This window comes from Streptopelia decaocto (assembly GCF_964273445.1).
Source record: "Streptopelia decaocto genome assembly, chromosome: 4".
Classification (NCBI taxonomy): Eukaryota; Metazoa; Chordata; class Aves; order Columbiformes; family Columbidae; genus Streptopelia; species Streptopelia decaocto.
In genome coordinates this window covers 64,922,722-64,939,053 of record NC_138658.1, presented here as the reverse complement: position 1 = coordinate 64,939,053, position 16,332 = coordinate 64,922,722, and the positions used below count along the sequence as shown (strand labels likewise).

Genomic DNA, 16,332 nt, shown 5'->3' with positions numbered 1-16,332 from the left:
GTTCCAATGCCTGACAACCCTATTAGTGAAGAATTTTTTTCCTAATATCCGATCTAAACCTCCCCTGGCACAACTTGAGGCCATTTCCTCTCTCCCTATCACTTGTTACTTGGGAAAAGAGATCAACCTCCACCTCACTACAACCTCCTTTCAGGTCTCCCCTCAGCCTCCTTTTCTCCATGCTAAACAGCCCCAGTTCCCTCAGCCTCTCCTCATAGGAGTTGTGCTCCAGACCCTTCGCCAGCTCTGTTGCCCTTCTCTGAACACGCTCCAGCACCTCAATGTCTTTCTTGTAGTGAGGGGCCCAAAACTGAACACAGGATTTGAGGTGCAGTCTCACCAGTGATAAGTACAGGGGGACGATCACTGCCCTGGTTCTGCTGGCAACACCGTTTCTGTCTAATACAAGCCAGATGCTACAGCATGGTACAGAAATGCCAGAGCACCATTTAGAAAAGTAATTTCAGCATAAATAAAGGGACTTAAGCAACTAAGAGATCGGTTAGGTACCTAAATCTATTTTATGAATGTCATTTTCTGAAAGAGATCAGATGCTGTGTAATGAATGATAAGTACATTTGGAGGCCTGTCTATATGTGCATTTTCAAAACCTCCAAGGCATGAAGTGCTTTTCTACACTGCAGAAGATGTAGTGAGCCTCTCAATACAAATATGTTGATTATTGAAATTGTGGTATGTCTAAAGTGCTATGGCTTTACGCTTTGAGCAGTTGAGTATCTCTAGTGTATGCAGTCAGTGATGAGGTTGAAGAATATGTTCAGGACTTCAGGTTTTTTTTTCCAGTTACATTTTTAAGCCTCCTGCAACAGAATGGCTTGAGTTGTTTCCTCAGGGTTTTGTTTTTTTTGGTTTGGTTTGGTTTTTTTTTACTCCATTTGTGTTGAAAATTAGTGTTCTAGATTCCAAAAATTCTGGGAATTGTTCTTCTGTCTACTTTGTGAAGAAGAATATGATTGTTGTGGTCCAAGAGGCTGAGGGCCTGGAGGTTAAAGAGGAGCATCTGGAAAGCAGGAGTCATAACATGTGAGGCCCACTCCTAAAACTAGATACTCTGTCAGATCTCAGTACAGAAAAGCCATACATTGAAGCCTGTCAGATATAGATGCAGCAAGCACTTGTGCAAAAGATAGTTGAGCAGCAAGCAGAAGATAGAGCAAGTGAAAGAAGTTTTGGCAATGTTTTGGCTGCTCAGACATGGATCATCTGAGTATCAGACCTTGTCGTAGGTATCTGATGCTAGCAGAATGTCTGCTATAGACCACTGTGTGCCTACCTCTCGTCTCTGGCCAGACCCATTTGTAGGTACCTAAACTATTCCCCACTGTTGGAAGCCAGAGCTTCTAAGCCAGCCTGTGTGCAATGGCCTTGGCTTTCCCCAGGCTGTACTGGACACACGTGGAAGACTTGGCTTTGAAGTCAATTTAGACACCTTTGAAAATTTTACTCATTGTTTATTTAATCATACAATACATAGTGAAAAAAAAAAAGAAAGAAGGACTCGATGCCACTTGCTGCTGTTAGTGAAGACATGCTGTCTTCAGTTCCCAGTTCAAGAAGACCTCTTTAGCCTGTGGGTAACTGTGAGAACAGTTCTGCTAACACTGGTAGGGTTGCATGTGTATTTAATTGTGGTTATCTGATCAAATGACCTGTTAACTTACGGTCTCGGGAGGTGCATTCAGGAGAGTACACACAATGTTGCGGTATTCAGGCCAAATGCTCAACGTGTTATCTATTTTTTTTTGTTGAAATAACAGTTACAGTGAGACTTGATAATTAGAGTTAATGTAAGCTTATTGTTTTTCATTTGTAAGAGCTTTTTAACTTTGCACTGTCAGTGAACAAATCTTGTCTGAAACTCACAGGTGTTAGCTGCAATTAACATTACATCTAATTAAATATATTTGTTCCTGTTGTTTCCTGTAGGGAGACATTGAAGAGATAATGGATTTTTTGCAAGCTAGCAAGAAATATCATCTGAATAGAAGATTTACTTACAGAAAGTATCTAATAAGTAAGATACACTTAAGGGATTCTCAAGCCTCTGCTCTTATAAATGCAGCAGCAACCCAGATATCAAGTCTCATTAGGAAGATGGAAAGGTAAATAGCTCAATTTTGTTTGTCACAGCCATTTGACTATATTATCTCAATAGCAATAAAATAGTCCTCAAACATCTTTTTTATCTGGGTTCTAGTGTTTTTTCAGGAAAAGTTCATAAATGCGTTATATTTTAAGTTAATTCTAAGAAAGTTCATTGCAACTAATGCATTTGTTACTTACTATCCTAGCAGACATGAAGATGAGGCTTTGTTGCTGTGTCTTCTTTGTACATCATAGAGATTAATTGCTGGGAATGTGTATAGTGCCTGTTTGTAATTCTGACTTCAGTGGGAACCAGATTCGTGTGAGGGTCTCGATGTCTTTATATATCCGTTATTCATGCAAATAGCCTTCAATCATGTCAAAAGTCCGTTGTAATATTTACCAGTTAAGGCCCTTTGTCTGTGTTCTTTACATGTGAATATCTGGATTTAACAGGAAAGAATGATTTTGGTTCAGTTGTGACTGAATGTGTTTGAGGAGCTGGATATACAGTCTCAAGCTGAAATGCATTACTATTTTCTAAAGACAGTTGATGAAGTTTATAAATAATATAACTGGAGAGGATGTTGACTAGCAACTGTTGCAGGCAATATATAAAAAGTAGAAGTTCAGGTGAAATAAGAATCCTTCCTTAGCTTTCATAAAACAGTCTTCCTTTGCTAGGGTCCAGCATCACTTACATAGTTCTCCGTAACATCAAATACAAACTACTACTTTTTACTTTTAGTGCCCTCACTTCACTTTTTCTCGTAATTCTGTTGGCTTTTGTTCAGTTCAGAGAAGTCAAGGTCTGCCTTGGATTGACCTGTGATACTGCTGCTGTTGGCCACACTCTTTATCTGTTCCTTCCATGGCACTCGCTGCATTTGGGAGGATCTCCCTCTAAACATCCTTGTCATTACTGCAGTATTCTTCTTCATTAAAATTCTCCTTGTTCGAAGACATTAAACATGTGCCTTCATGTTACTTCAGTGATTAGATGTCTGGTATGCTGTGACCAAGCAGTTTATCCTACAGTCTATACTGTCGCATTATCTTTCTCCTCTCCTTTTATTAAGTGTTTCAGTTCAGAGTCCTTTGGGAAGGGGGCATCTTCTAATTCTAGTACTGGAATTGTTTTACTACTGTATTTATATGAAACCAGAAAGTGAGCCTTCTAGGAATTAATAGAATACTGTTTAATGTAAGTTCCCACATAAACTCCCATAGACTTTTGTGGTGGTAGGCATTTTGCCTATGATTTTTGTTATCTGGAATTTCTAAATAAGTAGATTCCAAATAAGTAAATAGGTTTTACAATACTGCATCATCTTCACTTTGAGGTGTGGACATATTACATTTCTAAATAAATCAACAACTGAAATAGAAATAATGTAGACTCTTATTTTTTTTTTCTTTCCATCCAAAGAATAGGTAGGTATATATCATCTTCTCATTATTCTATGTTCCATGGCTTTTCCTATATCTTTCATTTGCTGAGTGGTTCCAGCACATCTATCTTTTTCTATTACAGCCCATTTTCACTGCTCTGGACAGGGAATTTAATTGGATGCGGCAAGCCTGGGTTTATTTCCTCAGTACAATACAGGGTAAAGGTGTTAAAAATAATATCTTGGTTATTATCTTGCCTCACTTCCCCACTGTAATAAATCTACCAGGTATTTACTAATCTTTTGCCTTAGGTTTAATCAACAAAGGGGGGTAAGTCTTAGATTTACTAAATATAGGTAACAAAATCAGGTGCTAGACTTTTGTGGGTTTTTGTTTGGTTTGGTTTTGGGGTGTTTTGGTTTTGTTTGTTTGTTTTTAACATACAATTAAATCTAACATTGATTGCTTTCAAGGCAAAAGTGACTTGTGCAAAAGATCCAAGAATGTTGCTTGGTGGATTGCTGTCAAGGTACTGAGAGTTATTTTAATCCCCTTTGCAGAAAATGAAAGAAATACAACAGATAGACATTGGAAAAGCTCTGCAAAAGGAGGCTGTCTCTGATTGACATAACTGTGTGATAAAGCAGATCTGAGTTTCTATGCAGCACATTCATTACATAGGTGATGATGTTTTGTGGCTTGCTCAGATACTTTTGGATGCTTGAGATTGATGTGAATTGTGGAATCTGGCCGCCATTGTTACAGTGTGGTGGCGGCAATCAAGCTAATACATTAATCTTCTGTTTTGTTTCTTTTAGCTTTTGGTTTGATGATTTTATTTGTTATAGTATCAACAAATCCTTATAAACCAGAATGACACTTTCTCCTTTCTGGAGAAGGGCTCACAATGTTTAGCTGCTACTCTAGTTTATGAATTGGGGCAGGTATTGTGTTGAAACAGGGACTGCATTCACCTGAATCCAGTCTTTGTGTGTAATGTTCATGTCTCTGAATAATGGGGATTTGAAAAATAGACCAGAAAGCGTTTGGACAACATCCAGGTTCAGGTCAGGAATTGGTGTTTTCTGCTCAAAGTTCCATGTTCACCTTTTCAACCCCACATTTTGGAAGTCTTCTCTCTTCATATGAGAAATTATAACTCGCAAATGTCCAACAGCCTGGTCCGAATTAAGATGTTCTTTTATTCTTCTTTTGTGTGAGAAAGATTTGGGGAATTTCTGGTGTAAATATTTCTGAAATTCAGTTTCACTTTGTGGGCAGGGAGGATTTTCTAACTGTTGCAGGCATGGCTGGGACCTTGCTTACTCTTTGAAATTAAATGCTGTAGCAACTGGAGGTAGATCATAGTCTTAAACTTCCATTGGAAAGCACTGTGTGCTTAAGACTGAGAATTTACTCTGTTAGATTATTGTATTTCACTATTAATTTGAAATCTTTATAATTTTTCTGATTATGTAAATGTAATAGGAAATCTGAATCTAAATCTTTTCATGGATTATGATTGCCTTGTGTCTTTAAAATAAGTTTTAATTGTTTTTACTTGATTAGATTACATCCTTTAAAGAGAAAATTGTTTCTAATGAGAAGGAGTTATAAAAGACATCTAGAATTGCATTCCACAGGCATTAAATAAAAAATGTAAATATTATGAATAATATATAAGGTTTAAAATGTCTAATTTGAATATCACATTCCTAACTGATATGTAACTGGTTTTGCATTTGGCTTCCCTTCCTTCTTCCTGTTCGTTCTTCAGACACTTTGACTCTACCTTCACAAACTGCCTCAATTCTGCACTCATCTCTGAGATTCTTTCTGTTATCCACTTGCTTGTTTGATCCCTTCAGGTATGACTGCTAAAGAAACAAAGATCATTCTGCGTTCCTACTTTGTTGCACCTTTTTGTGGTACTAAGTGCCTTAAATATCCATTTGCTCTTAAGAATTTGGGATAACAGGCTTCAAACACTGTTATTACAGAGCAGGTCATCTACCTGAAAGTCACTTGGGAGTGCTGCTGGATCAAGCTGAGGCTGAAATAAATTCTGTAAAACAGAAGTTTGATCATGATTTAAAACAAGAAAAGCAAAAGCTTCGCCAGAAACTCATTACCAAGCGAAGGCGGGAAATGCTACAAAAGGTAATTTATTTTCAGTATATTTATTTTCACTGGGCTTATCAGGAATTAAAAATGGAATCAGGTGAAAAATACAGTTCTTAGGACAATGGGTAACACTTCCAGGAGCACACATGAAAATAAGTGTCCGTTGTTTTTAGCTGTGTAGCACCATGTGCTGTATTAATTATGTGGTAATTAATAGCTGTTCTTTTAGAAAAATCTGCAAGAAAGTGCCGTAATTGGAGAAACTTGTGAAGCCCCTCTCTTTAGTCTAACCTGTCCAAGGGGGTTATGACAAGCCTCTAATGTGCAGACAGGTAAAAGCCAGCAGACGTCCTGGAGATGATGAGGGAGATGGCACAAATCTGCGACAGTCATCCTTTTCTATGAGTTCCCTGTCTGTGCATGACTTGAATGACTTCTACAGCACAGTTAAAATTCAACTGCAAATCAAAACTATTTAAACCTGTGGCTGCTTGTGGTAGAACTCATGTCATCTAACCTCAGACATGTAAAAAATCAAGGCTAACTTGAGTTCCAAGTCATCTCATAAAGGAAAATGACTTGCAGGTGATCTGAGATAAACAGAAGAGAGTTGTTATCCAAAGGTCCCTGTCTTTCTCTGCCTGAAGGATGTAGAAAAAACAGTCTTGGATTAGGTGATATTTCCTTAGATGACCCAAGTTAGGTGAGATTAATTTTACCTTTTGTAGGATATGTATTTCAGTGTTCTCTGCTATTTAACAGATAGCAATGCAAGGAGAGACAACAGATTTAACAATGGAGACGTAATTTGTTGTATTTATTCGCAGCGTAGGTAGCTTTGGTTTACCTTTCCAGTGAAATTCATGCATGCTGTAAGATGGGGAAAATAAAATAAAAATCACAGCCTTTTTCTTTCTCTTTTCTTTTTTCTTTCTTTTTTTGTCATCCTTAGTATTTGATACAGATTCACTTCTGGAATGCTGTCAGATCATTACTTTTCAGCCAGTTGGGTTTAGGTCAAACCACAGATTATGCAATTGTTTAGGTGCTAGTCCTTCTATCTAGCAACAATCCAAATTACCACAGGCCTGTGTTAGCCCTTCTCACAGTAATCTGAATTATCACAGGCATGCAAGATGCACACAAAGCCAGGGTTAGGTAAGTCTTTGGACACTGAAAAGCAGTTTTGAGAACACTGAAGAACAAAAGTATGAAATTTTGCGTTGCTGTGTAATACGTATTTAAAGAACTAGAATTTGAGATGCTCCTCTTAACCTTGTTCCTCCTTTTGGCAAATGAATCAGCAGAAAGAGTGTTGGAAGGAGCAGCTGTCACTTGGAGACCCCTTCAAAACTACTAAGGAGGTTGCTCACTACCTGAGCCACTGGAAAAATCTTCTGAGTGATCACACCACTGAATTTGAAGAACTTACTGAAAAGCTTGACAATGAGGCCGGTGAAGAGCTGAAAGAGCTTGTTTTTAGTCTGACAGAGAAAACTGTTGAAGAGCTTAAACGTGTTCAGTATGGAGTATTTGTGCAAGAACTGGTAAAGCTCAGTGTGCCAAAGATGTTCCTGCTGGAAGCTGTGGAGGAGCATAAAAAAGAAATGGTTGTTAAACATGAACAGCTTGAAAGGGAAGAGCGTGACAAGAGCATGGCTGCTGAGGAGCTGCTCCAGCTCACCAGGCAGAAGCTAAGTGAAGAGCTGGAAATGAGCATTTCAGAACAAAAAAAATTAAGGAGCTGGGAACAATCACTATCCATGCAAGTATCTCTCTGCACCTTTTTCTTTGTTATTATTGCAAATAGAGACAAACTAGGAGTTTGGTATGATTGTGAATGATCAAGGCGGGGGGGAGGGGTTGGTTTGTTTTATTTGTTTGTTTGTTTTTTGTGTGTGTTTGTTGTTGTGTTTTGGGTTTTTTGCAAGCTCAGCCCCTGCAGTGCCGGTGGATGAGCTGGCACTCCTAGTCCTGCAGTGGAAATCCCAGGAAACAGTGGTTTTGAAACCAGAAACGTGGAATGGTATTTTTATACTTCCATTCACTCTGTGTCAGGTTTCACTTGCACATCTTTCATTACTATCCTCAGTCTCTTCTCAGAGGTCCAGCACTTTAGAAATGCCATTTAGTATGTTAGGCCTAATTAACCCCACATCCAATTTCAATGTATTTCTTCCAGCCACAAGTCAAGCCTATTCATCATCTTTCTTTTAAACTCTGCCACAGAATTTCCACATATTCCATAAATACACAGCACAGTAGCTGACCTCTCCAGCCCCGAGCCAGAGAGGCCTCACAAGTGATGTTGCAGAGAGGTTTACTGGCCTCGGGTGCACCTTATGGCCATCACTACGATGTGACCCTGGGGAGGTGGGAAGGTGGGTGGTGGCTTTGCCACCATTGGGAGACCTTGTGCAGGAGGAGACCACAGCTGCAGCTAAGAGCCATAGTGCATGGTGCCTCATTGGCTGGGCAGCAAGGTCTCTGAGAGATTTGCACTGTTAGTGTTTTTTCTTAGCTTTCAAGTACATTTACGTTTAGTTGTTTTATTACCTGAATATTTACAGTATGCAATGTCTATTTAGTAACAGACATTGTTAGAGACATGGGAACATGAAAAAATAGTCTGCTGTCAGTGTTGCAACTTTAGGGGAAGCAACTGGAACAGGCAAACCTGTATTAGGTTGTCTGCCCCTGGAACAAACATCCTGAACATGATAGATCGAACAGAGAGAAAAAAAAATTAAAAAGGGGGAAAAAAAAATTAGTAAAGGTTTCTCCTTCATACTACTTCTATAAAGCAAAACAGATTTGCATGGGCAGTTTTGTCCAGACAGCGTATTTATAAGTTTCCCTGCTGCACAATGTAAACCCCATATAACAGAATGTAAATAAAAAACTTTGCCCATTACATTTGCTTAAAGAAAAAAAAAAATCCATTTGTGTCTTGTTTTGGTTCTAATTTCAAGGGCTTTGTATTTTATTTTGCATTTTAATCGCTATTCTATAAGCTATTTCAATGTGTTTTCTAGTTTGTTGTATTATCTCTTATTTACATTGTTGAGAGCAGACCTGCAGGACCAGGGACATAAATTGTATGACTGAGCATATATTTTCTGTTTCTAACTTATGATTCCATAATTGTATTCCACTCTGCAGTGTCACCTGTTATATTTGTTAGATGCTATCTTTATTTACAGCAATGATAAATTGTTCAGTTTGTTGGGTTTTTTTCCAGTAAAATACTGGAAACTAGGTACAAAAATGCAGCATTTGCTCAACTGTCCTATCAAAAGCCCCTTAAAGTCTGTCACTGTCTTTATGTTCAGTTCACTGCCTGTCAGTTTTGATATTTTGATGACAGATACCAGCTCTCATATTTCTGTTCTCATCTGCTATCTAGTTTTCACAAAGAATTATTTTGAATGATAACTTTTCATTTTTGTTGCTTATCAGAGAGACCGTTAGTCCAAAATATTTATGAAGATCATTAATGCTTAAGGTCATTTATAAACATAGACATGACAAAACAGTGATTTGCTGTATTTCTTTTTCATATGAATATAATATGGATATATAGTATGGATTGTCTTGTAAAAGTCTAAGACAATGTGAGAAATAGTTAAGTATACTGTAGATGCTTGCTTGGAGTAATATTGCCTTAAAGTAACTAATTTTTTTAAGATTAAAAACTTTATACATTAAATATGTTTTAATTTAGGATTTAGCTGTACTTTGCTGAATCAGTAAACAGAAATAAGGATTGCTAAACTCAAGAATATTTTAGTGAAATGATGAGGTGGTATAGGCTTGTAATATACTGAATAAAAGCATCGGTCCTAATGGAACATACACTATAATGTATTTCTGAAAGAAAGCAACTTTTTAAAAAATATACTGTTTATGCTTTAAATGCAAATACATTTTTTTGGGAAACAGAGAAAGTCTCCAAACAAGAATGATGCTATTTTTTTATGAAATGCTCATACAGAAATATTTCAGTCACAGGACAGGATGAATGTAGTCAAAGGTTAGTCACGACTGGAAAACTAATTTAGACTTTAGCATGCTTCATTTTAAGTCAACTTCAGCTTGACTTGAGGATCAGTTCCCCAGAGTTCCATGTTGAGAACATTCCTTCTACAAAGTGGGAACTTTGAGTAATTCAAATTACTGATAAAATATATTCTGTGTTGTTCAGACTGCTAAAAGCTTTTTTACAAAGAACAGCTGGAATCGTTGTGCCTTTGTGAGGGGAGGGAAAACATATATGAGTTTATAATAGAGACTTTTTAATTTTATTTTATTCGCCTTTCAGTGGCTGTGACTGGGAAACAGCATAGGGAACCTTTATGGGAAGCTTTCATTTTGATTTCAGCCCTAAGTTCGGGGTTTGTATTGTCTGACGAAGTGGAAGGATTCTGTGCATAGGAAGAGTGCTAAAATTGTCTTTGGTTTTTGTTTGTTTAGTTGGTTTTTTTTAACATTCAAAAACTGTTTCTACTTGAAAATGAAGTTTTACAATCCAGAAAGTTCCATATGCAGAATTTAAAGTATCCTCAAGGATATTTAGAACATGCTGAGCAGCTCAGTCCAATGTGTGGAATCATTAACTGATATGTGAATAAGACAAAAAATGATTATCATTGTCATGCAAAGTACTTGTGTGTATGTCTCTTTTATGTAAAAATAACTATATCACTGAACTTTTGGCTTTTTTTTTTTTTTTTTTTTAAACAGGCAGCTTCTGAGTGTACCCCTCTCACTTTCAGAAGAGGAATTGCTTAGAATGAGGCAAGAGCTGCACTGCTGCCTCTCCCAGGTGGACAGCAGCCTGGCTTGGCCCAAGATAAGAGCGAGAACCTTGCTTCAGACTTTTGAGGTGGAGCAAAGGGATGCAGAACTGCTGAAAGTTGATCAGAATTTAGCAACGACCAATAAACAGGTGGGACTGATGTGGGATAAGAGTGGGGATGTGCGAGGCATTCATGAGTGTATCCACAGGTTGTTGGCCTCGGCTGCAGGGGTGGGCCCATAGCTTCTCCATAGGTGTGACATTGATGCACACTTCTGTCTGTGTGGATCAGTGGGCCCTAAATATAATTGTTTGGATAGCAGCTGAGTAAGTATTTTCTTCACACATGCCTACATATTTCTGCTGCTTGCGTGTCCTCCAGCTTTCCCAAGAAGGCACAGATATAAAGAAGCAGATGGGTGGCCAGAAGGGGGCTGTACCTCTGAGGAGAGTCAACTGAAATGATAAAAATTGGAGCAGTGCTGAGCCTGGCTCTGAATGTCAGGGACAAGTTAGGTGCTTTACAGCCCAAAATGAGATTTCTCTGCCAGCCCCTAAACATTGCTAAATTTGGCACTAAATAAGGGAAAGATTTAGGGAGTTTTTTCATGGGAATGTCCCACACGGTCTCGTCCATGTAGGAAGGGGTGAGGGTTGTTTAATTCCTTCAGTAGAATGTAAAACCCATAGAATCATAAATTTTCAGTTCTTAAATAGGAAGAAAAAATGTGTTTCCTATGTGAATTGTATCCGATGCTATCATAAAAAGGAGGACTTCCCCTTGCTTTCTTTTTGTTCAGTCGTGTTTTCTAAATGCGTAAACTAATTTGGGTTAATTGTACGAAGAATTAGCCTAGTTCAAAACCTTAATAATTTCTAAAGTACTAAAGAAGGGAAATGACTTCGTAAAGCCTTTTAGTTGAACAGATGTTATCATTTCCCCGAGAGTACATTATACTTAGTTGATATTCTTGTAAAGAAATATAAAGGTCAAGAATAATTTGATTACATGGAACAGTGCCCCTTAATACTATCCTGGTTCATTTGTGATTCATACACTGTGTCTTGAAAACAATGTAGTTCTTAAATTAATATTCTTCATTCATTTTTAACCATGCTGAGGAGACAATGTATCGCTTAAAATCTTCTCTTATTATTGTTGCTAAAGCTGCTTTAAAATCAAATTTATGTGCCAGCAGTTTTCATGGAAAGGATGAATATATAATTCTGTTTGAAAGAAATTAAAAATGAAATTTCCAGCTTTGTCTGAATGTCTGAAAGGAATCTTCTGAATCAATAGGCAGCACTTTCATTTCAGAAATATTTTCTCAGTGAAAGTCGTCTTGCCAAGTGTTTCATTAATTGGTGGATCTGCCAATAATAGCAAGTAATGATCTTAATGCTAGCACCCTCATATATCTCTCACAAACGAAGCATTTCTTGCTCATATTCTTACAGCCGCATTCAAAAATGAAAAAATCAGGATCCAGGAATAGAAATAAGATAGATATTCTGAAGAAATGTGTACAGGACAAAATTTTAATTTATGAAGACTCTGTGAAAGGTGAAAATTTGAATAAGGTAAGTGCACAATTTTTTCGGTACTGAGGTCAAAACCTTGGTCTTTACTAATTGAAGAATGAGAGGCTTCAAGAACAAGATAACAAAGGCATGAGGTTTAATGGCATGATGCATCTCTCTACTTTTTCTTGCACTTGTCAAGATGTTATATTTCAAGGTTAATAGTTTTGCATTTGTTGTCATTTTTGCACATTAGTTACAGAATTGATTTCATGTGTTACCCTTTTTCCTTCTGGTGGTTCTGGGGCTTGACATATGTATGAATGCAGGATTACCCTAGATCCTGTAGTTTTCTTAGTATGGCTTTCAGAACGCAGAAGGTGCTTCATACTTAATTTGAGCAAGGCGTAGTTCTTGGACCTCTCGTAACACTACTGAAAACCCAGAAATTGGTTTTTAGATCCAAAGACCTCTTGGGTAGAGTCTGAGTTTATGTGTACAAAGCTTATTGAAAGGGAGCCTTGATTCTGGTAGGTATCTCTTAAAAGGCTCCGCAGTCTAAAGTTAATCCTTAAGGAATGAGTGGGGCCAGTGCCAATACGGGATTTTGCAGTCTTTTTCCTTCTCTGCCAACAGGTGTTCCATGAAGTCTTGTTTCTGTTCTTTAACCTTCCTCCCCTTGTCTTTCCCACTTGTAAAATATGGGTGATATTACTTTTGTATCTTACAATTATAGCTGTGTTAGACATACATGGTGCACAGCTACAAGGACTATGCAGAACAAGCAGGTGTCATTGGTAGTCAAAATTAGTAGATAAAAAATAGTTTCACAAATGATTAGAATATCAATTTTAGTACAAATTAGACAAAAATCTGGTTTTACACCTCTTTCCTGTGCTTTTTATACTTGTATCCTGAGGAATGAAAAATACTGGGTCAATATGTTCATTCAGAAATAATTTCTCTTTTATGTGAAAGCAACATATTGTTAGTATTGGTTGCAGATGATAAAAGCAAACATTCCTCTAGTCCAGCACCCAGTCTTTGAAAGTGGGAGCATGTTCTTAGGCAAGAATGCATCAAGTGGCTCTGTTCTAGCACTCTATAATAATTTAATAACTCTGGTCCAAGAGTGCTTTAATCCTTTAATGGAGGCATTTAAGCTTTTGGCTTCAATACCTAATGCCCTGATCTCCAAAATATAGATTTCTTTTTTTTTTGTACTGTTACTTGAAAACACAATGGAGTATGGGCTAAGGCCTTATGTTACAAAAAGTACCGAATACTTGTTTCATGTGAATATTTCCTTACAGTTTTGTTAGAATCTTCCTTTAATATTGTAAAGTTAGCTTCTCTGAGCCTCATTATTTCAGTTTTATATGCACCATCTGGCATACCTGTTGTTGTTCTAATTGTATGGCTGCACTGTAGTTACAAATAGTCAATTGCTTTGGGTTTTTCCCAGTGAGGAAGCTAAACTATTGTTAAGGAACATCATTAGTTCAGACATTATCGTTAGGACACAGAAGTATAAGCAATAAACTTTATGTTGATTACAGAAATAGCGTTTGGCTGTTGCAGTTCGTTACCTCGTTCTTCATTTAGAATCTTATTCTTCTAAATTTTGCATTAATTTGAATGCTTTTATCATCTTACTCAATTACCCATCTGAAGTTGCACAGCCAATTCAAGGCAGGGAAAAGAGATGATGGAGCAATACAGCCCGTGGTATTTCTTCTACCTTCACTGCTGCAGACTTCATATCGTGTCGTGGGTTCTGTCTTGCTACAGGATGGCTGTAAAATGTTTTCCTGTTAATGCTTAGGAAAGCAGCAGTGGAATGTGTTTTGTAATACTGTAAAACAGGCATGACAGAGAAGAGCAACTCATAGACAGGAGGTAGTGAGCTGAGAGGCCATGGCAAGAAATTTGAGTCTTGGAGCACCTGAGAGTAATCATTAACCTTGCTGTGAAGATCTTCAAAAGCAGACTATATCTACTTCTTTTGTGTTTCGTGGCTGTTTTGAGCTGTCTTGCGTGTGAGGAAGTAGCTGTTCCTTTCTGAAATAGTAGTTACCTATCTCAGAAGAAACACAATGATAAAAATACTGTCATTCTTTAGTCTATTTTCCCTACTGTGCTTTAAAAAAAACCCACAATACTTGAATGAAAAATGTCTTTGAGGTTGCAGGTTATCAAGTACATTTTGAGATTATTCCATTTATTTGTAATATTTAGGACTGAGACAACACTATTTAGCAATTAGTCTGAACTAAACATGGAATTTAGAAGTCAGTGCTTTCAAGCAATGGACTAATAATAGTGCATTTACAGCATTGGCATTTTTTTGTGTAGTTTGCATGTTTCAGGTGGAATCAGCAGCAAATGTTCAGACCTACAAGAGTGGGTTAATCATAGCCAAAGCAGTTTGACACTCCAACAATATTATGTCAAATAGTACAATATCAAGCAGTATTTTACAGTCTTCTGTTTGGTGTGATAAAAGGCTTCAAGAATGGCCGGGTGATATTAGTTTATAATTAGTTTCTAATTTAGTTTGTAATCAATATTTGATCCAGCTTTTTCTGAAATCACCTTCTATGTCACACTGAAGTCAGGTCTACCTGCAAGCTTTGATTTTTCACAAATGTATTCCTGCTTGCAGAGCTGTGATTTCAGAGCTGACAGGAGGAAGAAACAAACTCGGGTGGCTGGGATGGATAGTTAGTACCAGCTCAGTAATACAACGTTATGTTTCGTTAAGAGCAGTTAATTTACTGTATGATGTTCAATAGCTTCTGAATAATAAAGCTGAACATCGTTCGCATAGAATGGTTTGGGTTGGAAGTGACCTTTAAAAGTCATCTGGTCCAAAACCTCTGCAACAAGCAGCGGCATCTTCAACTAGATCAGGTTGGTCAGAGCCCCGTCCAGCCTCACCTTGAATGTCTCCAGGGACGGGGCATCCACCACCTCCCTGGGCAACCTGGGCCAGTGTTTAACCACCCACAGTGTAAAAAATTTCTTCTTTCTCTCTAGTCTAAATCTACTGTCTTCTAGTTTAAAACCATTACCGCTTGTCCTATTGCAATGGGCCCTGCTAAAAAATTTGTCCTCATTTGTTTTTATAGGCCCCTGTTAACTACAGAAAGGCCACAATAAGGTCTCTCTCAAGCCTTTTCTTCTCCAGGCTGTATAACCCTAACTCTCTCAGCCTTTCTTCATAGGAGAAGCATTCCATCGCTCGTATTTGGGCACACTTCACATATGACTTCATGCTTTGTAATATCCAGATAGTATCTAGTTTTGCAGTTTGGGCCGCAAATCTTAAGATTCATGGAATATAGTGAACGTATCGTATAAACATCTGTTATACGAAGTCCTTGACGAAAGTATAAGTGTTTCTGTCATCAGTGGCATCTCTTTGCCTTTGAATTCAGCTGCAATTAAGATACACATTCTTGTGTCTCCTTATAAGTGAACTTGAGTTGTCAAACTGCATTTCCATCCTTATTCATTTTAATGGGTTCAAACTTACACTAAAGGTCGTCACTTCTTTAGTCATTCATCTATTCATTATTCATTCATCCATCCCCAGATTTCATATATATATATATAATTAATTTAAAAAGATTGTGTCTGAAACTGAGCCTCCTGTGAAGAAAGAAGCACACTTTCAATTCAGTTGTGTGCGCATACCTGTCAAAATATTTGTGTGATTGTTTTAGTCTACATTCTAAAGGTTTGTAGCACATCCTGTTCCTAAACCACGAAGGCAACCTTCAGATATTACTTACTAATTTTGTGTCATATAAAACAAATCATACCTCAAGCATATATTTTTCCCCTTTTTTGAGATATCATAAAAATGTGTGCACTCTGGCAGTCAGTATCTTAGACATGTAAACAAAAGCTGGAAGAAAAGAAGAACAAGCTCCTCATTGTGTGCATGTAGTCATAACTCATTCAAGCTAGTAGTGTTGTAATAATTTCTGTTAGTTAAGAAGCTGCCTTAACACATTGAACAGGGAGCATTACATAGACTTAAAGCATAAGTCTTTTTGAAAATAGGCCTATTTCCTTCTAGTCAGGTGAGTCTACTTGATTATTTTTTTTTCCTGTTCCTTGAATAGGTACTATTGTAAAGAAGATACATAAAGCATTTAGCCTCTTGCAACAAAAACGTTGATTGTTCTCATCTGTCTGCATTTTCCTGCTTTTAAGTAAACTCAAAACTGAACATTGCCAAATTTTTGAAAGGTGACCTGTGGCATTAGTTGTCCAACCTGGTTTGTTTCTAACATACATTGCTCCTTAAAGTGATGTCTGCTATAGTGAAGCATCTCCCTGAACAACTTGCTAGACAGCAGCTGTTGTTATTGAAGTGTTAA

General features: G+C 37.5%; 1 protein-coding gene across 1 annotated transcript in view; it reads left to right on the top strand.

Moving 5' to 3' along the window:
• The window catches only part of EVC2 (EvC ciliary complex subunit 2), a gene marked incomplete at its 5' end in the record, with an annotated part of 72,502 nt that overhangs the window by 39,233 nt on the left and 16,937 nt on the right, over window positions 1-16,332 (top strand). The window contains 5 exon segments of the mRNA XM_082051470.1: window positions 1,948-2,123; window positions 5,499-5,658; window positions 6,927-7,391; window positions 10,370-10,570; window positions 11,879-12,001. Of these exon segments, the coding sequence (XP_081907596.1) occupies window positions 1,948-2,123; window positions 5,499-5,658; window positions 6,927-7,391; window positions 10,370-10,570; window positions 11,879-12,001 (1,125 nt within the window).